Raw genomic sequence first — 26469 nt, forward strand, 5'->3', positions numbered from 1 at the left:
ACAGTCGCGGGCCAGGATGAGGGCAGGTTGCGACAGCGCGCACCCGGCTACCTTCAGCGGCGTTAAGCCCGGCGGGGGCGGGGAAACCGAGCGAGCGAGCGGGCGGGCGAACGCCGCGGCCGCCTCCGCCTCCTCCGCTTCCTCCCTGGCCACCGCCTCCGCCCCTGGTTGGCCAGTGCCACGGCTGTCGCACATTTTGCCTGTCATCGAGGTCGCAAAGCGCCGCTTTGCGGCTTCCACGTGACCACCCTCCTGTCAAGCGCTGGGCGCGCGACTACCGGGCCAGGATCTCTGCGCTGGCTGCAGAGACTGCAACCTGCAGCTGCGGAAGCTTCAAGTCTGGCAACAGGTTATTCCAGTTTGGATTTAAGCAAAGGCCTCGGGATAGCGCCTCCCCCTAGGTGAGGCGGGGACCAGATTGTGCACCTCACGTGGTTAGTCACATAAATACACACCAGCCCCACAAACCAACTGAACACACGCTTACAACTCGTCTAACAAACAGTATTTCGGAAATATACGTTTTCTCTACCACGTTTCACCAAAATACAACTTCATATAGTCTCTCACGCTCAACCTGTCAAAACCGAATCCACACTGTCACACCCAGTCCCAAGCTCCCTGACGTCTGCATCCTCAGACTCCATAACCCAGAAGTAACCAGACTGCCATGGTAGACATAGGAAAGAGGAGGAAGCTGAGAAAGGTAAAAATCTCGTCCCAGAGAAGAGGAGGAGCATTTTTTTTTAATTGATAAGGTAGTTAAGAGAAATAACAATCTTCAGTTAATAGGGTTGCTCCAAAGGGGGAAAAAAGGGAAAACCTTTCTATTGCTGCAGTTATATTTGTTTTTTTTTTTAAGCTGAGACATCTTACAAATGGGGTAAAACTTGAATCCAGCTTTGAACATAGTTAGTTAGTTAGTTAGTTGGTTAGAGGCGGAGTCTCGCACTGTCGCCCGGGCTGGAGTGCAGTGGCGCGATTTCGGCTCACTGCAACCTCCGCCTTCTGGGTTCAAGCCATTCTCCTGCCTCAGCCTCCAGAGTAGCTGGGATTACAGGCGCCCGCCACCACGCCGGGCTAAGTTTTTTTTGTATTTTTAGTAGAGACATATTTTAGAGCAATTATGTATTTTTCACTATGTTGGCCAGGCTGGTCTCGAACTCCTGTCCTCGTGATCCTCCTCGACCTCCCAAAGTGCTGGGATTGCAGGCGTGAGCCACAGCGCCCAGCCTACTTATTTTCATAAGAAACTATTTTGGAATATTAACCAATTATTTAAAGTTTCAACCCATGGTCAGAAATTGACAGCCTCTGTAACTAAACAACCAAAGACTATGTACAATGAAGTGTGACAGTTTGTAATTGTCATCCAGGTTAGAGTGAGTGTGACAGTGGAAGTTGTTCGTCCTTGACTTGGGAAAATAACAGCTTTTGGATTGTCATGGGGCATTTACTTACTTTGGAAAGTATGTAAACGCTTGAAAATGTGAAACAAGATTGGTGATTTTATCCTATAGAGCTAAAATAAAAACTAGTGAAATCATCATATAGCATGAAGGCCTAGGCTTCCCTTAAGAATTTTTTAAACTTGTATTATTTATTTACTTTTTTAGAGACAGGGCCTCACTATGTTGCCCAGGCTGGCTTCCAACTCCTGCGCTCAAGTCATCCTCCCACCTCAGCCTCCTGAGAGTGGGGATTACAGGTGTGAGCCATACCACTACACCCAGCAAGGCCTAGGCTCCATAAACTGGGAATATATTCATGAGAAATCAGAAATATGACTTAATTGTTCAGTTTCACTGAATATAAAAAAGTGCACTGTATTATGATCTGAGTTTATTCTGTGTGTTTTCTTAAGTGAAAATAGGCTGGCCTACAACTCTTAAGTATTGATCTGTGTTTAGACCAGAATTAGCTAGATAATAGAACCCTCCATAGTCACATGAATCAAAATGTCTTGCTTAATTTTCATCCCTAAGAAAATAATTCCATGGCCAGGGCAGTGGCTCATGCCTGTAATCCCAACACTTCCGGAGGCCAAGGCGGGCAGATCACTTGAGGTCAGGAGTTGACACCAGCCTGGCCAACATAGTGAAATCCCATCTCTGCTAAAAATAATACAAAAATTAGTCAGGCATGGTGACGTGTGCCTGTAGTCCCAGCTACTTGGGAGGCTGAGGCAGGAGAATCACCTGAACCCAGGAGGCGGAGGTTGCAGTGTGAATCAAGAGCACACCACTGCACCCCTGTCCGGTGACAGAGTGAAACTGTTTCAAAGTAAATAAATAAATACATATTTTCTAAAAAGAAAGTAATTCCAAAAGTCAGCACAAATGTGAATCATGAGGCAAAACACAGCACCAATAATATAAATATGGCAATTCAGTTACTCCATTCATATAGACCACCCTCAGTATAAGGCAGGTGAATAATTGTTTCTAGTTATATGGCCAAGGATTAATGCAGTCCTAAAAAGTTGAGGGTTTTTCTCTGTGATGATGCATGTGTACCTCGGAACTCATTCAAATCCCATGTTGCTCCCTTTTTCTTTCCTTTCTCTCCATCAGGAAATTAAAACAATGTGGTATGTAGAACAATGGGATGAACACACTAGACATTCAGGCATATATTAATACTGCTTTTCCAAATAATTAGCTGAGGGAACTTGGATGAGTCACTTAATCTCTCTGACTTCAGCTTCTCACAGGACTATTTCCTCTGATAAATGAGAAAGCAATTATGAAAATGCATGGAAAATATAAAATATTGGTATCAAACTAACATACATTTAATAGTCAATAATTGTGGTTTGAGTTCTAACTCTGCTCTTTAACAAAGGCTCTCTGGTTCTATTTCTTTATCTCTAAAATTGGGCTAATAAAACTTGTGATTTTAAATGTTCAGTGATAAAATGCTGATGAAAATTCCTTATAAACCTTAAAACTCTCCAAACATATTAGTTATTACTCTGTATACCAATTCCTAAATGCTTTTCTCAGGACCACCCTTTTCCTAAAATTTAAGCCAATAAGGATCTTTCTCCTTTCTAATCACTGCTTTTACTAGCTTTACAACACAACTTAGTGCTCCAGTAAATTCTGTAATTTTTTTCTCTAATGGTTTTCATATATGTATGTTTAATCTCCCCCAAAGGTTGAAAGTTTGAAATTATAAACTGCTTTATGCCATGTGTGTTTATATTCGCCATAGTGCAAACATAGCAAAGTCTTGTGAACATAACAGATAGTAAATGCTTTTGAATTTATTAATTTTTATTGGGAGTCTACTATGTACAGATACATTACAAACTTTATCTCATTTAATGTTTACAACTACTACTTTACAGAATATAAAGCTGCTCTGGCAAGTTAAGAATTTGCTCAAAGTCATGCTACAAAGTGACAAACCTAGGATTCAAGGCTAGGTCAAATTAGTGCTCTTTCCAGTTACCATGTTGCCTCTGTACAATTTCCCTTCCATGCTGCTTAGTTTATACCGTTCCCAAAGACCCTGTTTCTTCCCTATGGCCTGACTCTTCCCGGTTGGATACCTAGCATCCAGAGTAATTATCTACTACAGATAAGAGAAGGGAAGAAAAATAAATACTGAATTAGGAGAAAAACATCATTTTCTACTTCTCCAGAATTCCATCCTTAAGAGAAACAATTTCAGTTAAGTGTCATAAACCAAAAGAAAGAAATGTAAGGAAATTTGGTTCATGCACGAGCAAAGACAAGTAATTTTAATTTATCTATTCTCATAGTTGGCCCACAGTAGGAGTTCATGGAGCTCAGCCTCAGTTAAATACAAATGTTTTTCTAGAATCTCCATGTTCCTTTAAGAGAAACTTTTATATCATCCTTATTTCCAATATAAATAATAAATACTATTTATATTTTACTAAATTTTTATTTGAAATTATTTTAGAATAGTTCCAAAGATAGTACAGCATGTTCCTATATGCTTTTAGCCCATTTTTCTCTAATGTTACCATCTTATTTAACAGGGTACATCTATCAAAACTAGGAAATTAACACTGCTAAATACTACTAGTTAAATTCTAGAGGCTCCATTTTGGATTTTTACACTAATGTCCTTTTCTTGTTCCATGGTCTAATAATACATTACATTTAGTTGTCATGTCTCAGTAGCCTCTTCCAATCTGTGACAGTTTCTCAGTGGACACTTCTGAAGAGTCAGGAACTTTATAAAATCTCCCTCAATCTGGGATTGCCTAATGTATTCTCAGAATTACACTGAGTTTATGCATTTGGGGTAAAATACCGCAGAGGTGATATGTCCTTGTTACCTCATATCAGGGCTATGTGTTATCAACTTGACTTATTACTGGTAGTGGTAACCTTGATTCTTCGGTTAAGATAACCCATTTCTTAAATAATACTTCTTGCTTATAATGTAATTCATGAGAAGGCTAATGCTACTACACATATGTATTTCATCTAGTGATTTAATGTTGTTTAGGATACTAGTGGCTGACCCTGGACTCTCAACTAATGGAAAAGTGTAAGGTTTGGAGCCCCAAGAACTGAGTTCAAATCCTATGTCTACTATTTACTGACTTTAAATCACAATTTCTGTCAGCCTCAATTCCCTCACCTGAAATATGGGGATTATTATCATAGTCACTTCACAGAATTGTTGTAAATATTAATATATGCATTGGCTGGGTACGGTGGCTCACACCTGTAATCCCAGCACTTTGGGAGGCTGAGGTGGGTGGATCACGAGGGAGTTCAAGACCAGCCTGACCAACATGGTGAAACCCTGTCTCTACTAAAGATACAAAAATTAGCTGGGTGTGGTGGTGCGCACCTGTAATCCCAGCTACTCAGGAGGCTGAGGCAGGATAATCGCTTGAACCCAGGAGGCAGAGGTTGCAGTGAGCTAAGATCACACCACTGCACTCTGCCTGGTGACAGAGCAAGACTGACTCAAAAAAAAAAAATATATATATATATATATACACACACACACACACACACACACACATTTTATAACCATGAAACACTATACAAATATTAATTATTGCTATTATTTTTCAGCTGTGGGGTTGCTTACTGGGCTTTTTTTGTTCTTACTTTAAAGAAGAACTTTTAGGCCAGGCGCAGTGGCTCACACCTGTAATCCCAGCGCTTTGGGAAGCCGAGTTGGGCAGATCATGAGGTCAGGAGATGGAGACCATCCTGGCCAACATGGTGAAACCCCGTCTCTACTAAAAATACAAAAATTAGCTGGGTGGGGTGGCAGGCACCTGTAATCCCAGCTACTCAGGAGACTGAGACAGGAGAATGGCTTGAACCCAGACGTGGAGATTGCAGTGAGCCGAGATCACACCATTGCACTCCAGCCTGGTGACAGGGCAAGACTCTGTCTCAAAAGAAAGAACTTTCAAGCCTGGCCAATATAGGAAGACCCCATCTCCACAAAATTAGAAAAATTATCTAGGCATGGTGGAGCATGCCTTTGGTCCCAGCTACTCTGGAGGCTGAGGTAGGAGGGTCACTTGGGCCTGGGAAGTCAAGGCTTCAGTGAGCCATGACCATGACCAAGCCACTGCACTCTAGCCTGAGCAACAGAGTGAGAACCTGTCTTAAAAATAAAATAAAATAAAAATAATAAAAAATTTTCGTAAATAAGTACCTATATGAAAAAAAAAACCACTGAATCTCAGAAACAAAATGCTGAAGCCACAATTATAAAGTGACAAAAAAGGCTGCCTGGGGGTGCCCAGTCTGTTTTGCACCTCTGTTGATCTATAAATACAACAAAAAGGAAGATTTTGAGACCAGTTAAAGAAATGGTAAATACCACATACACACTTCCAAAAGTTAATCTGATACTGTACGTACTTGAGTCAATGAGGGAAAAGCACAGAAGAATTTGACTAAATCACATTTCTATGTCCTTTTTTTTTTTGAGACGGAGTCTTGATCCATCGCCCAGGCTGGAGTGCAGTGGCACAATCTCTGCTCACTGCTGCCACTGCCTGCCAGGTTCAAGCAATTCTCCTGCAATTCTTCAGGCACCAGCCACCATACCCAGCTAAACTTTTATATTTTTATTGGAGTTGGGGTTTAACCATGTTGGCCAGGCTGGTCTCAAACTCCTGACCTCAGGTGATCCGCCCACCTCGGCCTCCCAAAGTGCTGGGGTTATAGGTGTGAGCCACCACGCCCAGCCATTTCTATGTCTCCTTAAATGATTATGAACTGCTGGAGTACAAGGTTTCCATGACTGTTAATATTTAATATCTAACTATAAAGGCTGTATTTCAGTATTTGATGTACTTATCATTATGATGTTAAAAGAGAAAGCAACACTCTCAATATAGTAGAAACTTAACTATGAATTTTTCTTGTAAGCCATGTTAGAATATAACCTTCTTGAGGGTAGGGATACCCTTGAATCTGCTTTAGTGAACTAGCCCTCAATAAATACTAGATTTTCATTGGGGTTACTGTGTAATACTTATGTATGCCTTCTGAACTAAGACCCTAAGCTCTGCAATGCCAATTCTGGTTTACCCAACAGGCAGATGAAGCATATGCTTCCGGGCACCAGCAAAACCAGACTGTTAAAAAAAAAAAAAACTTTGCCAAATAATTTAATATCTCAGCAAAACCAATGAAATAGCCATCATGGGAAAAAAATCTGAACTTTGTTGGACTTTTTTTCTCTTATTTTGGGGTTAGGAAGAGATGGTAGAACATCAAAATCTTTTCAGTGCTTAGGGCCTCCAAAAATCTTAATACAACTCTGTGTACATCTTAAATTATCATAAGTTTTACTTCGTTGTTCAGCAATAAGTACTTTATTTCATGAAAATTATAGCACGTTTACCCGTACTTTATGTAATCATACAATTTAAGATTCTTCCTCTTTACAATTTATCTCTAAGCAAGAAACCATAATAAATGCTAGAAGGCAATCCTCATAAATTGGACTAATACCAGTTCTCTCTTATCAGCCAACAGTGCTAATATGTCCTCACACCCCCTGGCTGTATGAAAAGATTATACAGTTCCCAGAGTAATCAAAAGTAAATTATTATTTATTTCTTACTGGTATAAATGGAATCTTAAATGTTTCTATTTGAAACGTCCACATATATGTAAGAAAAAGAGTTAATTTCTTTCTTTGTAGTTCTCATTTGATTCACAACTCAAGTTTAGTTACCTAAGAAAAGAGTTCTAGTTTTTTTCTCAACAATTACGTTAAAGAAAACACTGCCAGATTCTTCCCAGTTTCAACTTTCCCTCTACCTACCAGTCAATCTGCTGCTGGATGATTATCCAGATGTTCCTGGTGTGTTTTGTTGCTGACACTCTCAGTGTACTTCAAGAAGGGTACAGATACTGCTCAAGGATCCGCTTGCCAAAGGCCGGTTCTAATTAGACTTGTCATTTTTTGCTTGGTTTCATTTTGACCACTGGGTGCATCATGCAACCGTGTTGGATATTTTTAAGAGTATAAAAATATAGAAAGCAATAGTTAATTAATCTCACACAGCTAAAAGAAGAAGTTAAAAGTACTGGAAATTGGTGTCGGATGATTAAATAAAGGATTAGGAAGAGAGACCATTCCTTTACAGACACCCTCCCCAACCCCACACCCCCAAAACACCAAGCCACTTCTAAGTAGTGAGAGAACTTCGGCAACAAAGAAATGGCTTTGTCAGAAAACACTTCACACGACTTATTTTAAATTTTGCTTTAAATTTAATTGCTTTTCTCCTTTTTCTCTAATAACAGGACTATTTAGCAGTTTCTAGTCCTTGATTAATTAAGGCTTCAGAGTTCATTCTTATCTATGCCATGTCTTAAGTTTTCATAAAATTCAATCTATATAAGACTTGCTTTTTGTGAGCACTGTGCTTAGTGGCAGTCCAGATTTTTCCCTCCACCCTTGCGGCCACCCCTGCCCACCGCGGCCGTCGGGCGTGGATCTGGCAGGTGCGAGGCCGAGGCCCAGGGCTCAGCGAAGGAGGCCGAGTTTACAGAGCGCGCGCCCTAGAGGAGGCAGCAGCAGCCGCAAGCCTGGCCGCCCGAACTTTGCGAGCCTGGCGGGGGAGCACAGAGACTGGCCGACCTGCCCCGCTAGCGCTGGAGAACGACTCCCTTTATGCCAGCTCCCTCTCCGCCTTCCCGCAGCCTGCGCTGCGGAGCCTCGAAGACCCTGCCGCCCTCCACAAAGTCTTAAATAACAAACCCCTGTCCTCGCGCTCGTAGGAATCGGGGCAGCTGGGGGTTCGCGTCACAGACTCAAGCCCGCCCGCCGGAGAAGGGCAGGCCGGGCTTAGCGGGGCCGAACCCCACTCCAGCTGGGGACAGGCCGCCTAGCCGGCGGGAGGGAGCCGGCGCGAGAGACTTGACGGGAGGAGGTGGCGAGCGGGAGGCGGGAATGAGCGCGCAGGGCCGGGCGGGCGGAGCCTGCTAGACAGCGAGCGCGAGCGCCAGCAGGGCGGAGGGCGGGGCGTGGGCGGTGCCCGGCCTTCCCGCTTCCGCGGAGCTGCAACTCCGCCGAGCCTCCTTAAAACTCTGCCGTTAAAATGGGGGCGGGTTTTTCAACTCAAAAAGCGCTCAATTTTTTTCTTTTCAAAAAAAGCTGATGAGGTCGGAAAAAAGGGAGAAGAAACCGGCACCCTCCCTGAGAGGCAACAGAAGCAGCAATTGTTTCAGCGAAAAAAGCAGCAAGGGAGGGAGTGAAGGAAAAAAGCAAAAAAGGGGGCGACACGCAAGTGCCCGTAGGGGTGAAAGGAGCAGGGACCGGCGATCTAGGGGGGGATCAGCTACAAAAGAAACTGTCACTGGGAGCGGTGCGGCCAGGGAGGAAGCAGTGCTGCCAGGCTCGGCTCCAGGGAACAGCTGGCTGGCGGCTGCCCTGTCCGCAGCAAAGGGGCACAGGCCAGGGACCGCGAGAGGTGGCGAAGTGGCACCGGGCGCCGAAGCTGCTGAGCGCTCGCCGAGACGGCGGCGGGTCTGGCTGCGCCCTGGAACTGTGGCGACTCCCCCTACTCAGAACTTGGCCTGCGTTTCCCAGGACTCTCCCCATCTCCGGAGGCTCCCACAAAACCGGGAAAGGAAGGAAAGGACAGCGGCGGCAGCAGCTCAATGAGTACCTGCAACAGAAAGCCTGAACGAGCTCGGTCGTAGGCGGGAAGTTCCCGGGGGGCTGCCCAGTACAGCCACAATGCTGCCGCGAGCTGCCCCAGCAGTCCGGGCCCCGTAGACGCTTCCCGCATCGCTCTCCTCCTTCCTCAGGCTGCCGGGAGTCCCGGGACCTGGCGGGGCCGGCATGACGGGCTTCTCGGGGGCCCGCCGCACGCCCGGCAGCCTCCGGAGACGCGCGCCGAGCCCGGCTCCCACGGCCTCTGAGGCTCGGCGGGGCTGCGGCTGCCTGGCGGGCGGGCTCCGGAGCTTTCCTGAGCGGCATTAGCCCACGGCTTGGCCCGGACGCGACTAAAGGCTCTTCTGGAGAAGCCCAGAGTACTGGGCAGTCGTTACGACCTGTAACTTGAGGGCCACGGAACTGCTACTCCCTTTCGCCTTTGGCGATCATCTTTTAACCCCCCGGAGCACGTCAGCATCCAGCCACCGCGGCGCTCTCCCAGCAGCGGAGGACCCAGGACTGTCCCTTCGGCGAGACGGATGGAAACCGAGCCCCCTGGAGGACCTGCCCCTGCAGTTCTGCCTCACACGGCTCAAGTCACCACCGTGAACAAGGGTGGGTGAATGCCTTTTCTTCCCCCCGAATGTCTTTCCTTCCGCGGTATTTTCTGCCCCGATCTATAGTCCCTTGAGTGTCCACACACACTCCTCACAGAGATCTGTAGCGTAGGTACGTGACAGCTCTGCCTACATCTGACGTCCGGAGTCATTACCCAGGAATGTATGTGTGTCTGTGTGTGTCTCTGTGGAGTCGTCAGAATTCTTCATAGGGGTTAAGCTAAAAAAGCGAGGCGAGGAGCCCCTCTCCAATGGCTCAGTTTTGCTGAATAATCACGTGTGAATCGAGGGGCGGGCTTTTGGCAGGCAGATCTTACTAGTATTTACTACCAAGCTCTACTCCAGATTAACCATCCCAGTCCTTCTGTCAGTCTCCGATGCCATCATGCAGCCTGGTTAGGAGCAAAGGAAAGGGGAAAAAGAAAAACGACTAATTCATCTTTTCCTGATCGTCAGGACCCTAAAGAATGGCCGAGCCTTGGGGGAACGAGTTGGCGTCCGCAGCTGCCAGGGGGGACCTAGAGCAACTTACTAGTTTGTTGCAAAATAATGTAAACGTCAATGCACAAAATGGATTTGGAAGGACTGCGCTGCAGGTTGGTATTCAGAGAGGTGGGGAAAACAAGTCAATAATGTTGCCTACGTGACCCGGTTTTCTAGATTTACAGCTTTTAAGCTTTCAGGGACATAAAATTTCACTGTTTTTAAACCTAGTTGGTTGCCATATTTTATATCTTTAAGTGGATGCAACTTCTCAAAATGACGTACTTTGAACAGACTCCTCAAATCCAATAACATCCTTGATATCAAGTGGGGTCCAGATTTGGTCTTAGTTTTTGGAATCTTTTTGTGACGGTGGGGATTTTAGAGTAGTCATTGTAGGGCCGAGGTTTGTTTGTTTTGTTTTGTTTTTAAAGACAGCTCTGTAAACACATTATTATGATTATTATTTGAAATACACTGCTATTAGTGGTTTCACGTACTTTGCCCCCAATAATAGACTTTAACGTTAATTTTCCTGACTACTGGTGAGGGTGTTTTTCCTTCAAATGCTTCAAGTTTTGACAAACGACTTTTCCTCGTTTGGAATGGGTGGCCTGGGCACCGGGACAGGATGTACATTTCACAGTTAATGTAATACCATCCACTCATTCAGGAGTCGGGAGGAATAAAAAGTTGAATTTTCTAATCAGAGCTCAGCTGCAGTGTCTTTGTCTCTACGATTATGCCGTGGTGTGCTCTAATTTTCAGTAATTAGATTTACAGGCAACAATTGACACATGTCCAGCTGCCAAGTATTGTACCTGATAATTTTTTTCTTCTTCTGAATGTTATCATGTAACTTAGGTGAAAGGCTTAGAAACAGAAAAATGACAAAATAGTTTAAAATAGTTAATTTATCAGAGTTCTGATGATGTTCTTATGAGCTATTCTTATTTAGAAATGCAACACTTGAAGCTGTTTTTGAAAACCCAGTGGGGAGAGGGTTTTTTGAGGGCTTTGTTTCGGTTACAAGAATTAAAAATGTAAGTGCCAGGAGATATACTAGTAACAAACAAAGTCCATGCAGTCTGTACGTTTTCAATCAGAATACACTGGCCTTGCAAAAATTTCAGTATTAAGGAAGTTTATGCACAGATACTAATATTTATCTTGTTATTTCTGCTACATTAAGTAATGACTTTTTTTCTTTTTCTACCTAGTAGTTTTGAACAGGTTTAGTGATGATAGCAAAGTAACAAATTTAATATATTGAAAAGCTTCTTTTAGAAAACTCAAAAGATTATATAAACTTCACAAGGCATGAGCTACTTAACCCATGTTCATAATAAGATTTCACAGGACTTTTGACGAACAGGAAGACTGGGAAATTAATAACATTCTTTTAAAAAGTTTTGACAAACATTTTTAATACAACTTTGCAATCTTGTTTATATTAAACATACTTATCAAGATACTAACACCCACTTATTGTGGCTTAGTCCTTGTACATATAACGAAACACACACACAGAAACTGGAGTTTCAAGGCTTGTTTTCATTATGTATAATCCTGACTGAAGTTGTGTCATAAGTCAAGAAATAACTTTCTTCAAAACCATTTCCAATATTACTATTATTTTCTGTGAAAAAAGGTGAATTTTATTCTACAATTATGTTTATTTAACTCAATTTCAAAAGCCTTTTCCACCTTCCTATATTTTTCTATCAGGTTAATATCAAAGGCCTTAATCGTATGTTTGCTTTACAAAGATCCAAGATATCTGTCTCTTATTTTTCTCATTGCAGGTCCTTAAATATGACTAAATCTTTAGAGACAGTTGTGGTGGTATCAATTTTTAATAACCAAAAAGTATGTTTCACTGAAGTTCTTGAAATATAAATTATGTATCACTGTTTACCACTGCTCCAAAGGAAGAGCTAAAAGTCAACAGAGTTTTATCAACAGGGGAGCTTAATATCTTGTCCATCTATATAGTTTGCATTTACAAAATATTACTCATTCTAAATATATTTTATTATGTTATTTAATGTGTGATTAGATTTTTTAAACATTTAAAAAAGATAGATCGACTTTGTATTTTCCATTAGCATTTAATTTCATAAACATTGAGTGTCTATTATATAAGATATTTATTATAATTTAGATTATTATAATATACCTAAATATAAATAAACCAGTGTAAATGCTGAAAATATGTGGCATGTTAATGAAAGTAATATTTTTTCACAACTAAATTATATGTATTTTATGTTTGCATGATGTTCTACAAGATATTTTATAACAGACCACTGATAGAGTGAAACATATTCAAACAATAGTAAATATTCTTCGTTATGTGAATTATTTGTATGTTGATATCAAGTGGTAATACCACATTCTGACTTTTAAAATGTTGGCAGTTTACAAACAGCTATTCTTTAAATGCTTGATAGTAACTGAAAAAGGAACTAACACAGGATCACCAGTTGATTATTAAATGAGCTCAAACCACAAGACAAGGCTGTCCGTGTCCCAAAACACCCATTAAATATCTTATTTTTTCTTCTTTTGCTCACTTGAAAATCAGGAGGCTTGTCAGAACTTTGAGGAACAGTATATAATGTAATAGGGTGACTATTTCATTATTTTCAAGAACAGTTGTCATACAACAATTTCCTACTGTGATACAAGGCATATCAGGAACTTAGTTTTATATAAATTGATATCATAAACAATTTAGAACACTGTGGCTTATTTAACACCTTAATCATCAGTAATGTTTTGTAACTTAAAATGAAGGATTCTAGGCATTGAATACACCTAGTAGCCAATACTAAATAACTTGCAAATAAAAAACATTTTTAAAGAAATGCTTGGAAATTTGGAACTATATCTGTTTGGAGGGAACTTGTAAAAATTGATCATTTAAGAAAATATCAGGCCTGGATTTTTAAGACATCATTTTTACACTCGCTGATGGAGTTGGTTTAAAGAACTCAACATCCTTATTTGTTTGCAGTAGCTATTTAGAAAATAAAGTTTAACCACATATGATTTTCTAGAATTAATACCACAGGCACATTTTATGAGCATGAACAATCAAACAGAAGGAGACTCTTATTTAAATCCCAAATTCCATTTCTTTTATTTTAATAAATTCGTGAAATTACACAACTCTTCATGGAACATAGAGAACTGAGTTGTTAGCAAATGCTATACATGTTGCACAAATTCTATCTTATTGATCAATTTATCCTACTTTTGGACCCATTTAAGACGTTCCATCATAGAAGCTTGATTTTTAGAAGCTCAACTTCTACTTTCACCTACTAGCACTTTTCTGCATTTGACCCCTTCAAGCCCCATGCTATGGGTCTTCCGCAAGTACTCCATCAAAAATAAATAGATAAATAAATGGATGGACAGGCAGATATTTTAAAATATTTCTGTAGCATGAGCACTTGAAGGATTCTACCATTTCTACTTCTTTTCCAGGTTATGAAACTTGGAAATCCCGAGATTGCCAGGAGACTACTACTTAGAGGTGCTAATCCCGATTTGAAAGACCGAACTGGTTTCGCTGTCATTCATGATGCGGCCAGAGCAGGTTTCCTGGACACTTTACAGACTTTGCTGGAGTTTCAAGCTGATGTTAACATCGAGGATAATGAAGGGAACCTGCCCTTGCACTTGGCTGCCAAAGAAGGCCACCTCCGGGTGGTGGAGTTCCTGGTGAAGCACACGGCCAGCAATGTGGGGCATCGGAACCATAAGGGGGACACCGCCTGTGATTTGGCCAGGCTCTATGGGAGGAACGAGGTTGTTAGCCTGATGCAGGCAAACGGGGCTGGGGGAGCCACAAATCTTCAATAAATGTGGGGAGGGCTCCCCCACGTTGCCTCTACTTTATCAATTAACTGGGTAGCTCTCCTGACTTTTAATTAAGTCATTTGTTAAAATGCCGTTCTGTCATATTTTAAGCAGCTAAATTTTCTGAAACAGCATAAGTGAAAATCTTATAACAGGTTTATGAATATATTTAAGCAACACCTTTTTCACCTGCAAAATCTGTTCTAACATGTAATTGCAAATAGCTTTGACTTTCTTCTGAATATTTTATCTTTCCTTGGCTTTTCCCTTGCTTCCCCTTTTACCAATCTCAACACCCATCTTGAAGACTTTGTTTTTAAAATGGTTTGTCCTGATGCTTCTTTTGCCTAATTAAAACACTTTCAAAACAGGACAACATTTTTCTGTGATTTTCCCACCTCTAGAACCTGTACACAACTTGTCACTTGTTAAGGAGAACTGTACTAAAAGTTATTGATGTCTTAAGTCTTTACAGTAGAAAAGGTAGACCAACTGGAAAACTAGACATACTCTCTTGATGATTCAGTTATTGTTTTCATCCTTTACCCATGTCCTCTCCACCTTGGTGCCTAGTATTTCTGCTTTAAAACAAAATAAGGACTTTTTTTTTTTTTTTAAGATTAAGCCTGAAATTTTAGTGTGAATTTCCCTTAATGTCCAGTCTTCCCTTTTTCTTGACATCAAGTCAAGTAGTTGAAGGACAGAGTTCAGAAGTAGCAATCTGAAAACATATTTTAGTTCTAAAGTTTTAAAAGAAAATGCCACCTTAAAAGTGCTTACCACTAATGGGTTTTTAATCACAAAATGAGGCAAATGGTTAAATAATACATTTCCCAAAATTATATCGTAAATACACTAAGTGTAATGTAGACTTTTTCTCCCTGAGTGTAAGAAATGTAAAATTACAAAATGTTTAAGTATTAAAGTGCAAATATCAAATTTTAGGGAATGAAAAACAGCGAGACAAATGTATAAATTATATATAAAGGTCATAACTATGTTAGGATCTGCAGAAAAATAAATGTAGAAACTTTAAAAATAATAAATGAGCCACTCCCACAAATGGTACTTAATTGCCACAAAACTTTTTAGTAAAAGAGTATACAATATTTTTAGGCATACATTTACCTAAAAAAATTTTTTAAGGAAGTAGAAATATTAAACTTCCAAGACAATTTTCCAGCATCTACTACTCGGTCATTTTAATTTACACTTTTCAACAACGTATTTCAATAGTTATCATTTACAAATTCATACATACTTTGTTCATCATCTCCCACATGATCAAAGATGTTTTATGTGAAAGTTCCCTCCTACTTCATAAGCTCTCTGCCCTCACTCCAAAAAGAACAAAATGCCTCAAGGTTTATTGAAGGACATGGTTCTGATGCCTGACCTAACAAGGATTGGAATGGCTGGGTTGCAGGCAAGTGGTTTTCAATAATTTATCTTCCATAATAGTATAAAAGAATATAGAAAGAAAAGATTAATCCTTTTAATTTTGCAGTAAAATTTACATTCCCTAAGTGCAAAAAGACCTCATCATCTGACACCTTTAACCACAAATTACTAAATAAATTTATTTTTGATGGCAACAAACTTAAAACACTTATTTATGAAAAAATAGAGATTGAGGTGGTTTTGAAGTAAAAGTGTCACATTTTGGATTTTAAAATTGAGTCAATATGCAAAATATTCTACTTTAATAAGACGAATATTTTTGAACAAAACACTAACTGAAAGTAATTTTTTTAAAAAAACCCTCTTACAAGTTACAACTGTAAAGATGGACGGTCATGATTTTAAAATCCAGTTTAATGGACTTCACAGCATCCAACATGTGTCGGCATTTACTTTATTTAATTACAATAAAATTTATCTTTAGAGATTTCAAATATAAAAGCATAGGACGTTCATAAAGCGAAAGAGTACTTCTGCAGTTGCTTTGTTCTCGGCTGGTCGGAGCACGGTAGAGGGAGAGGATGCTCTATCTTTTCATCAGTCTAAAATTTGTTAGGCATTAAAACATCGCCATATTACTCTGGCTCTGTGCAGGAAGTAGCTTAGTAGCTTTGCTAATCTAAGTATTTTAGAAATGAGTTATGTGGTCCCCTCTAGGAAATATGAAAAGCCATTATTCAATCTCAAAAACCTCAACAATATTCTGTAAGCCTCCTGAACATGCCGAAATGTATAGGATGGATGAAACGGTGCTGCTCGGGTCCTATTTTCAGCGACCTGAGGTTAGGAGGGAGGGGTCTGAACTTATTCAGATGCAGAGAGTGGGGATGCAAGTGCTAACTAATGTAGTGTCCAGAGCTCCAGGGGACGACGCTGTTGTAAGGATGGAGGATACAAAGTAGAGGATGCGCTCTCAAATTCAGTTCTTCACCGCTGCGTCCGCATCCACATCGGGAAATTTGGGCTCAGCCTTTGCCCAGTAAGCTGAAACCAGGCTTACATCTGGGGTGGAGGGCACTAACATGACCTCGGCTCAAGTTCTGGTCCCCGAACTGCTAACCAAAGTGTCTTTTATCACACTTTGGTAGTGAATTAAGTTTTCTGATAAACATTATGCATCTTGCAACGGTGTGATGAGTTCATGTACACACACACCACAATGGGTGACTGATCAATAATAAGTAGATGAAGTATTCTGTCCCGAGAAAGCAATATGATATATTTCCCTTATCGTATTGATCAAAAGAACGTTGTGGATGGAGTCAGTGGCTCAGGACTGGTTTCGAAATCTCAGTTCCCAAAAAGGTGCTTTCGGCTTTTGCCGGGGGTAGAAGTAAATAGTCGATAGGCGCCGGGCAACCACAGTGCTGGAGCAAGAAAAGGTCGTGCTCACAGCCTTCCTGGATGCCCTAAGCAACCTTCATCAAAAGGCTACGGGGAAAGTCCCTGTCTCGGTCTCTGGAGACTGTTCTGCTTTTATATGGCAGTCCCATGAAAACAGATCCACGCAGGAACCTAGTGAGAGGCAGGAAACAAACTTCCCACCTGAGACCCCGGGTAAAGGTCTGCCCATAGCCAACCAAGCCCTCCACAGAGGGGCTGCGAAGACATCTTTTCTGTCCCTCTGTCACTCCTCCAGACTCCAGCTCCAACTCCCTGGGCCCTAGTGAGGAAGCTGGAGCCCAGAGCTCCCTTAGGGCGCGCAGAAAAGCCCGGGGTGGGGGTGGGGGAGCTTCAAAACCGTTAGCTCGCGTTTTTTCCCCCTCCCTCGCTAAGGTTTCTTTTCTTTTCTCTTCCTGTCCAAATATTTCAAATTTCCGCGCCTTAAATAACAGTCTCCTTTTATTTAGTTAGTTTCCTCGGCAGGTTTGGCCGCCCGCTTGTCTCTGCCCCCTACGGGCCCGGGGCGCCTCGGGCGCCTCGGTGCTGCCTGCAGCCCCCGCGCGCTGCCCCCAGCCCAGCTTGCGCTGTACAGAGCGCGCCCGCCAGAGCCATAGCCCCCTCCTGCCGCGACCTCGCCTGACCCGGCTGTCCGGGCACCCGAAGCCAGCTAAGGCCGCCCCCAGCCCAGATGCCGGCCTGCCTCTCAGCTTGACTTCCCTCCCCGGACTTTGGAGCGTCTTCTGCGTTAGGATTTGGATCCCGGTGGCCCTGGAGCGGCAGAAGGGCCGCGGCGATAAGAAAGCAGCGAAGGAGGCCAGTGGCCGGACTCTGCCCCAGCCCCCACCCGCGGGTAACCTTGGAGGCGCCCTCGGAGTGAGTGTGTGCGCTGCCGCGCGGCCGGCCGGGGCGAGCAGGAGCACCGCGCCGCGGGCAGGAGGCGGGAGCGGGGGGCGGGGGGGGGAGCGGGCGCCAGCGCCTCCCGGCCGCCGGCGCAGCGCCCCGGGAGCTGCGTGTTCCCCGGGCGGCCAGGCGACCCCAGTCCTGGCCCTAAGGCAGCGGTCCCCGAGGAGGCGGCAGCCATCCCACTGGACGGTTCTGGCGACCTGTGCCTGAGGACCGGGGCGGGAGGGCGGCCAGGGAGCAAGGGCCAGCGGGCCGGTGAGTGCCTAGCTCTACGCGGAGGTGAGCTGGCGGCGGGACGCGGCGGGGAGGCTGAGCAAACGGCGCCCGACGCCAATGCCAGCACTCCCTTCCCCTCCCCCATGACAGCTGAGGACAGCCGGGCTCTGAGCCTCGCGTCCAGTTGCGAGAAGGCAAATGCCTCTCTGGCTTCTTAGCCCCTCAGACTATTCGGGAAGTTGCCCTGTGGTTTTGTCTCTCCCCCCAACCCCATAAATTACTAGACACCCAGGACTGAAAATGCACGTTCAATTCCGAAAGACCCTCCTCCCGAAACACCGGGAACTGCAGGGCTCGGGTGCGCAAAACACCTAGAAAAGGGTCTTTTTTCAACCCAGAATAGTTTTGAAAATCGAATACTGTATGGATCATCAGCGACGCCTCAAAACAATTTTTTTAAAAATCCCCAGATCTGGACACAAACTTGCTAAATTAAGGTTTCAGTGAAATGTTTTGTCATTTGCTCTAGAAACATTGTGCGAGCTTCAGGTGTTAGGATGTGGGTTTGGAATTTTCTGTGGTGTGTTTAATCCTCAAAGACATTAAATAACAGCATGGTTACACTCCCGGCAAGCGAGCAAAGGTTATCCTTGCCACCACAGCACCTGCAGAAGCACAGTGGAACTCACATATTTTGCTTCCTGAGTTCTAAAATGGCTTCTGAACCGTCCAGAGGTACCAGCACATAGGAGCAGGGGGACCGGAGACCGGGGGAGAGATTGTATATTTAAAAAAACTACACAGATACTATTACACTTCAATTGTTCCACCTCACCTTTCTCCCCCAGCCCTCATCCTCATCGGACAAGGAAGAATTTTAGTGTAGGCCTGTTCAATAATTCTAAATACAGCCTTTTTCTCTTCTCTCATGTCTCCCCCCACCACCAAATAAAAACAAAAACAAAAAACAACCAGCCAAAAACATCAGCACTTTGGGGGAGGAAGTAAAAAACCACCAATCCTTATCCAACTACACGTCATTTCTTTTGAGCACTAAGAAGAAATGCTACTTGCAACCAATACTATGAAAGAAATAATTTATCAGGACTTCATACGCATTTAATTTGGTATAATTAAAGTGATATTGTCTTTTAACGTGGAAATAATGGGACAGTTTCTGAAACTGATGCATGAAAAACTCAAAAATCTTCCTGGACATCTTTGGAGACAGAAGTAACTACTCTTAGTTACTTAGAAAAAGCTGATACTTTATCTTGACCATATAAAGCAGTATCATGCGAATTTTATTTTCATTATATGTCTTAGATTTTCAGATTAGTTGTATGAATAGTGAAAGATCACATAAAAAGGAAACTGCCAACATTTTTTAATGTTGAATTTTTAATTTAGAAATGCAACTAAATTATTTATCACAACTCTATTAAAATACAGTCCACTCCCTGTTCCTTCTCAGTGGACAGTCTGCACAACTGGCTGGTAAAGAAGTTTGTCCTGAGTTTAAAATTTATGCTTTGGAAACATTATTTTCTAAAATAAAAAAACACTTACTGATTTTTAGGAATAATTATTCTATAATTTGGCTATTCCGTGCACAACTAATGTAACAGTATATCCTGTCTTACATTTTGGAACTTTTTTGGGAATTCTTGTTCCATGGTTTTCTCCTTCCAATAATTTTATTAAAAAGTAACTGTCTTCAGTGATATATCAACATTCTGATACCGATTCTGCTAATTCAGGCACTTCACACCAAACCTATACAAGCCATTTAAAAATGAACATGTATTCTTATTTTTGTCAAACTTTGGAACAGCTGTGAATGAATACTAACATTTGAAAGGCCTAGAATAATTAATTTGCAAATCAGCAATAATGTTATAGTGTGGTGATGATTCAAGATGAAATAAAAGCTCATATATTAGAAGAATAAATAGGATGAAATTGTTAAATAATCAGTACTTGATGATTAACAGGATAATATTCCTTGTTTCAGTATTCACATAGACAATACTGTATACTGTGGTATGCTTTTTAACTATGAAAGATAACATTTAATAATCATCATGAGATATAAAAGTAATTGATCACTCCAGAGTCTCTTTTTCAAAACATAATTAAAAACAATAGCTTAGAAAATATTTCACTCTACTATCACCTATAGTTTTGGCTGTCCACTCCACTTTTTAAAAAAATGTCTCTGTATATTTTTTTGTCTCCACATTTTAGGTGATGAACAAAAATAGCATGTAGATAGACGTTTCCAATACTTCTTTATTCCTGATTCTTCAGCCATAGATTTGCCTGTTCACAAACATTACTTCAACTTTTGAAGTCATATTTAATGATGCTAAAAAGTAGTTATTATCCCCATTAATTCAAATTTATCATAGGCCTATGAGTGAAAAAGCATTCAGCCTATATTGTATTTAAAATAAAGTTAAGTGAAAAAAAGTATACATTAGGTTACATCAATTGTGTATTTATGTTTAGCATATAAATTAGTTGAAATGTTTTATAATATTTAACATTTCAACACATGCTAACATTTTCAGCATAGAATTAAGATCTGGAAAATCTTAATTTGTGATCTTCAGAAAACAACATTTTAATTTGTCATATTGATAAGACTAATCATTTTAAGAAAATGTTAAATTGTTAATACAGAAAAATATGAGGAAAAGACTATGATATGAAATCCAAAGCAATTTTTTAAAAATAAATTACTCCTACTGGTAAATTACATATTTTAATTATATTGTTATTTTATAGTTACATTTTGCACTTTGTATGTGGACTAAAGCTTGCTATGTTTATCCATAAGTATATAGTTGATACTAACCAGTTAATCAAAATAATGTTGTTGGTCCTGTCCTATATGAGTATCCTTATGTATATGTGGGTGTGCTAAGATATTTCTTACTGAAGTTCAGTACTGAGTGGAACAAATACTATCAATTCACTTCACATTACTATTTTAAGATGGCAAATTATTATCTACTAAAGAAATATAAGCTGATAATTTTTTAGATACAGGTTAAATCATTTTAATTAATGATCCTGGGAAAGATATAAATTAAAATCTTAGCACTGAAAACACCAATGCAGGTCCTCATTCTACCTAAGTTAATGTTTCAAAAGCTTGTCATGAGGCAAATATATTAAAAAGCCACTTATCTGCAATTTAGAAATTTCAGACATTAGAAAAGAAAGTATGATAGTGACAAGAGGAATAATGAATATTTTAAATGTTTTAGATAGCAATGCCTGTAGGTTAATTTAATATTAATTACATGGTGGACAATTTGCTAAAGAATCCAAAAGCAAGGACAAAAAAAGACCAGTAAAAGACATTTGCCCAAGAATCCAAAAGCAGGGCAAACAAGACCAAAAAATTTTCCTTCATTATATCACAATGGTAAATAAAAACAAATTAACTTCCTTGGTATGGAACATTTTCCAGTTTTGTGGGAAGTTTTTTTATCGTTTTCATTTGGATAATGCTTTTGAAACACATAGTAGAAAAACACACTACTTATATCATGTATAAATTGCATACATAATTTACATGTTTTACTAACATACAGCAAACACATATTCCATCTAAAAATAGCAAACACAACATCATTCTGAAAGGGTGAGTGGATACAGTTGGACATCTGGACTAGACTGAGGGACTATTCAATGTGAAGCCGGAGTAGGGCCACATAGGAGGGAGCACTGAACTGACTGAAGGCTAGTTAATTTACTCAAGACTAATCAAAATGACTCTGAGCTAGTATAAATCGCCTGCAGTTGTTTAAATATACCATGCACCTAATGGAAAAGCAAATAACTGTATAAAGACAGTTAACAGAAAGAATATATGTATGTCTTTTTAGTCCAGAGGGACATCACAGATGTCATAGAGAAAATATTAATTTGGCAATATAATAGATAATTGTACATAACAACATCAGCTGAAGATCAATGATTGCTTTCATTTTCTTTTAAAAAGGCTTATTTATCATATTTTAAAAGTTCAAAATGCACAGTTCTTCAAATATATGACTACTGTCTATAAACAATAAATATTAACTTATTAATATTCTAATTTTTAAAATTTCTTCAAGAAGTACTACAGAATACTTGTTGGTTCATCAAACCTTATTGTAAGATCTTGCACCATGCCCTAGGATCAGCAAGTAGAGGTTTTGGCTTACCAACATAAAAGAATTTTAAAGATTAGTGTCTTCTAAGGAAAATATTCTGATTTGAATTACCAGGATGGAGATCTGGGAATTTTTAGTAGCACTTTTTTGTTTTCCACAAACAAAGATATTATCTTTAAAATCAATATACAATTAATGTATCATTTCTACAGTAAAGTCATGTTTTATATCATTGTTTTGACTCTAAATGCATAGAATTTGAACAGTAGAACAGTCTATGGCCATTGTGAGGTTTCTCTACTCAGCAACAGAACATGCTGAAGAGAAAGCAGATTGAAATATCCGACATAAAATTCAAGCTATGGAACAACAATGATACTAAATTACCTGACAGAAAAATCACCTCACACAAAAATCATGTACTAATTTGGGGAAAAGGAGTGGTAAAAAAAAAAGCATTTAAATATCTTTCCATTAAATTAAAAGATTACTGTCTCCTATCCAGTATTGTCGGAGGAAATAAAATCCTAGATATTTAGGGAAAGAATCTGAACATACTAAAAACAAGTGGTCTCCATTCACAAGTGTGATGGTAATTGATCTGAGAGGATGATCTGAAGATGTTTTAATGTAGTTGTGAATATGTTAGCATAGAAGAATGCTAAAAAAATTTAATTACATTGAATTTTATCATAATTTGAAGGCTATTAAATCATATTTATACAAAAAATACTTTGATAAGTGTCTTTTCTTGGTACTTCTCAATTTATTCACTTATTCAGTGTATATTTCAGTGAAAGAAAAGAAACACATAAGCAAGCAAGTTAATAAATCAATATTTATTTTGCATCCGTATGATCTAGTTTAACATTTAAGACTCCTTCATGGATTGGGCTTTATTATCCCATCTTACAAATCAGGAACTTAGATTTGATGATGCTAAGTCACTTGTCCACAGTCACAGGCTAGTAATTTATAGCACAAGGATACAAACTGGTGTCTTTTTCTATTGCACTGTGGCCAGATGGAAAGATCTTTCAGGAAAATTACCACAAATCCATCAACTCAACAATCACATATTAAGGACCCATCATTATGGTCACTTAATAGGTTTACAGTCTTGGGACTAATTATATCTGAGGCTTTCCACATCTGTGAAATGGGGGTAGTAATACCTAATTTGCCATGTTATTGTAAATAATAAATGAAATGTGTGCAAAGTTCCTGGTACTCAGTAAGCCTTTAATAAATTGCAGCTATTACAGGAATACACAGTAATAGAAAATCCATGCTTGACCTCAAGGAACTTAAAAAACAATTTGGGTAAATAAAGTTTACATATGGCATACTAAAGCAACTGGAAAGTAAGCAGGGTGTAAGCAAGTGCATAGTAGTGTGTGGTACAGATTGCACCCAAAAGCAGCCTTATTATGGAAAATCTTGTAGAAGGCTAATGATATGGATTTGAATGTCCTACAGTGGAAACCTTTCCTTACTGAGAAGAAAAAGGAAAAGCTACCTCAAAATGTTTGTTTTTCTAGCATGTAACCTCTGAAGGTGTTTATGTCTAACAAATGTATCAGGTGAACAATGGAAAGTGACTTCATAGACAGAAAACATAAAAATCATACATAAGCAGGTATTTTGGAAGATACCTCTTTCATTATTTTGAAATAAGTAAATATGATGATACTCTGATACAAATAAGAATAGAAAAACAGCAAGGAGTTTCATAATCATTACAAAATGGGATCCATAATAAGTAGTATAGAATAGTGAATGGCTTCAGGGCAAAATAAACTTATTTCTAACTCTGGTACTTATGTATCACACCTTGGAAGAGGCATTTCATCTTTCTGAACTTTACTTTCTGTATTTGAAAAATGGGTATAATAATATTTACAGAGTTGTAATATTTACAAATAATATTTATTAATAAAATCACTTCAAACTCTAATATAGGAAACTTGAAAGGTCATAAACCTACAGGTTTCCTGAGACCTAGATTTAATTATATTAATCAGAAAAAAAGAAAACCCATCCTAGGTGACCATAACCCTGAGTAACACAGACATTTGTGAATTAGTGAAAACTTCAAATTAAGACTTAAAGTTATCACTCCAAGCAACTTTACATACCTATGCATCTGCTCAGTATACAAGTACATTCAGTTTAATAACCAATAGGTAATTTAGGAAATATCTATTATATGTGAGATATTGTTCTATATGCTTGTATTCAATGGTAAGTAAGACACCATCTCAACTCTCAAGAAACTAGCAATTTTGTGAGACGAAAATGCCATGTACAGAATACAATAGAACATTAGGCATAACTGAGATGTAAAATAAATAATAAATTTCACTTGGAAAGTAATAATGAGTACCTGAGAGAAACCAAACCCCATTTTCAGAAAGTTATTATTGAAGAATCAAGTAGACTTCCATTTCCAACAAAATGAAAATTAAATATCCTAAAAAATCTTCCCAGCACAAAACAAATTGCTGCATAAAATATTTTTAAAAACATATTTTGGAATGCAGAGTTGCATTAGTAAAAAAGTAAGAAAAATCTACAGAGACCAAAAATGAAAGCCAAGTCCTGATGCCAGTTGCTCTGGGGGCAGCTACTGACCCCTGATATATTAGTTTCGTGGGGCTGCCATAAAAATGTACCACAAACTCAGTGCCTTAAACAACCGAAATTTATTGTCTCACAGTTCTGGTGCCTGGAAGTCTGAAATCAAGGTGTTTATAGAATTGGTTCTTTCTGAGGGCAGTGAGGGGAATTGTTTCATTCCTTTCTCCTGGATTCTGATAGCCTCAGGCATTCCAGGCTTGTAGATGGCTTTCCTTCAGTGTCTTCACTTTTCATAAAGACATCAGTCGTATTGAATTAGGGCCCACCCTAATGACTTCATCTTAACTGGATCATCTGCAAAGATCCTATTTCCAAATAAGGTCACAATCACAGGTACTGGAGGTTAGGACTTCAGCATCTTCTGGAGTGACACAGTTCAACTCCTAACACCTGGTAAACTACAAATTTCATTTTAAAGGGACTCAGAGAGGGATAAAAGCCAAAGCTTAGGGCAACTGCAAAGTGAGAAGACTGATAGAAGGCCCCTTTATAAAGCTAGTATCCCAAAGGACAGTACACCTAGGGAAAAGTTAAATTAAGTTTTTATTCAAAATTTTTGCTCATCTTTATGTTTCTGTTTCATTATCTTACTACTGAGTTTTGAGAGTCCTTTGTACATCCTGCATGTAAGTCTTTCACCAGAGACGTGTTTTGTAGGTATTGTCTCACAATCTGTGGCTTGTCTTGTCATTTTTCTTGTGTCTTTTTTCTTTTTTTCCCCAAGACAGGGTCCCACTGTGTCGCCCAGCTGGGCTCAACTCCTGGGCTCAAGTGAGCCTCCCACCTCAGCCTCCCAAGTAGCAGGAATTACAGATCCGTACTACCATGCCCAGCTTGTGTCTTTTGAAAAAAAGTTTATAATTTAATGATGTTAGGAAGAGCTGTATAAACTGATATGGAGTCATGAATGAATGAACAAAATATTATATCTATACAAAGAAATATTTTTAGTCGTAAGTACTGATAAATGCTGCAACATGGATGAACCTTTAAAACATTATGCAAAGTGCAAAAAGCCAAGAAAAAGACAACATATTGTATAATTCAATTTATATGAAATTTCCAGAATAGGCACATTTATACAGACAGGAGTAGATTAATGGTTGTCAGGGGCTGTGAGAGGGGAATGACTGCTGATGGGTACAAAGTTCCTTTCAGGGTGATGAAAATGTTGGTGAACTGGATTGTGGTGATTGCTGAACAACTTTATGAATATACTAAAAACCACTAAATTTTAAACTTTATTAAAAGGATGAATTTTATGAGATGTAATTATGTATCAGTTTTTTTAAAAGAAGAGAGAAACAGAAACTTTTTTTAAAGATGTACATCTACTGCCCTTTACTTAATACGAAGATAATGATGACTACAAATATAACTTGTTCTTTAGATTTTTAATTTATGTAGCTTCTTGGAGTACTGAGAAGAGTTTGTTTCCTTATTTCTTTCCCACTATAGACAATGAAGAAAAGCATTTATTTTGCTCTCTTCACTATCTAATTCCTAGCGTGGTAACTAGCACTTGGTAGGCACCCAGTAAATATCTGTTGAATTTAAAAAGAAAGTAGAATGAGTGATAGAATTAAGAAATC

At 39.8% G+C, this 26469-nt stretch overlaps 2 protein-coding genes across 2 annotated transcripts in view; one reads left to right on the forward strand and one right to left on the reverse strand.

The window, feature by feature from the left end:
- Positions 1-58, reverse strand: part of FAF1 (Fas (TNFRSF6) associated factor 1) — a 535277-nt gene extending 535219 nt beyond the window's left edge. Inside the window, exon 1 of the mRNA XM_011926246.1 lies at positions 44-58. The gene's annotated coding sequence lies outside the window, so the exon portion shown is untranslated. The remainder of the gene's footprint in view (positions 1-43) is intronic.
- A 589-nt stretch (positions 59-647) lies between these two features.
- CDKN2C (cyclin-dependent kinase inhibitor 2C (p18, inhibits CDK4)) lies at positions 648-14478 on the forward strand. The gene is made up of 4 exons (XM_011926247.1): positions 648-706; positions 7779-9750; positions 10209-10348; positions 13731-14478. Exons 3-4 carry the CDS (start codon positions 10220-10222, stop codon positions 14106-14108), a joined length of 507 nt encoding a protein of 168 aa, XP_011781637.1. The 5' UTR covers positions 648-706; positions 7779-9750; positions 10209-10219; the 3' UTR covers positions 14109-14478.
- The last annotated feature ends 11991 nt before the right edge of the window (positions 14479-26469 follow it).

Source organism: Colobus angolensis, unplaced genomic scaffold, assembly GCF_000951035.1.
Source record: "Colobus angolensis palliatus isolate OR3802 unplaced genomic scaffold, Cang.pa_1.0 Scaffold68, whole genome shotgun sequence".
Taxonomy (NCBI): domain Eukaryota; kingdom Metazoa; phylum Chordata; class Mammalia; order Primates; family Cercopithecidae; genus Colobus; species Colobus angolensis.

Bases quoted from the DNA above. Each gene is read 5' to 3' on its own strand.
- CDKN2C (XM_011926247.1), top strand. From the start codon at position 10,220: ATGGCCGAGCCTTGGGGGAACGAGTTGGCGTCCGCAGCTGCCAGGGGG. The intron at 10,349-13,730 runs GTTGGTATTCAG...CTTCTTTTCCAG, and splicing joins TTGGAAGGACTGCGCTGCAG to GTTATGAAACTTGGAAATCC.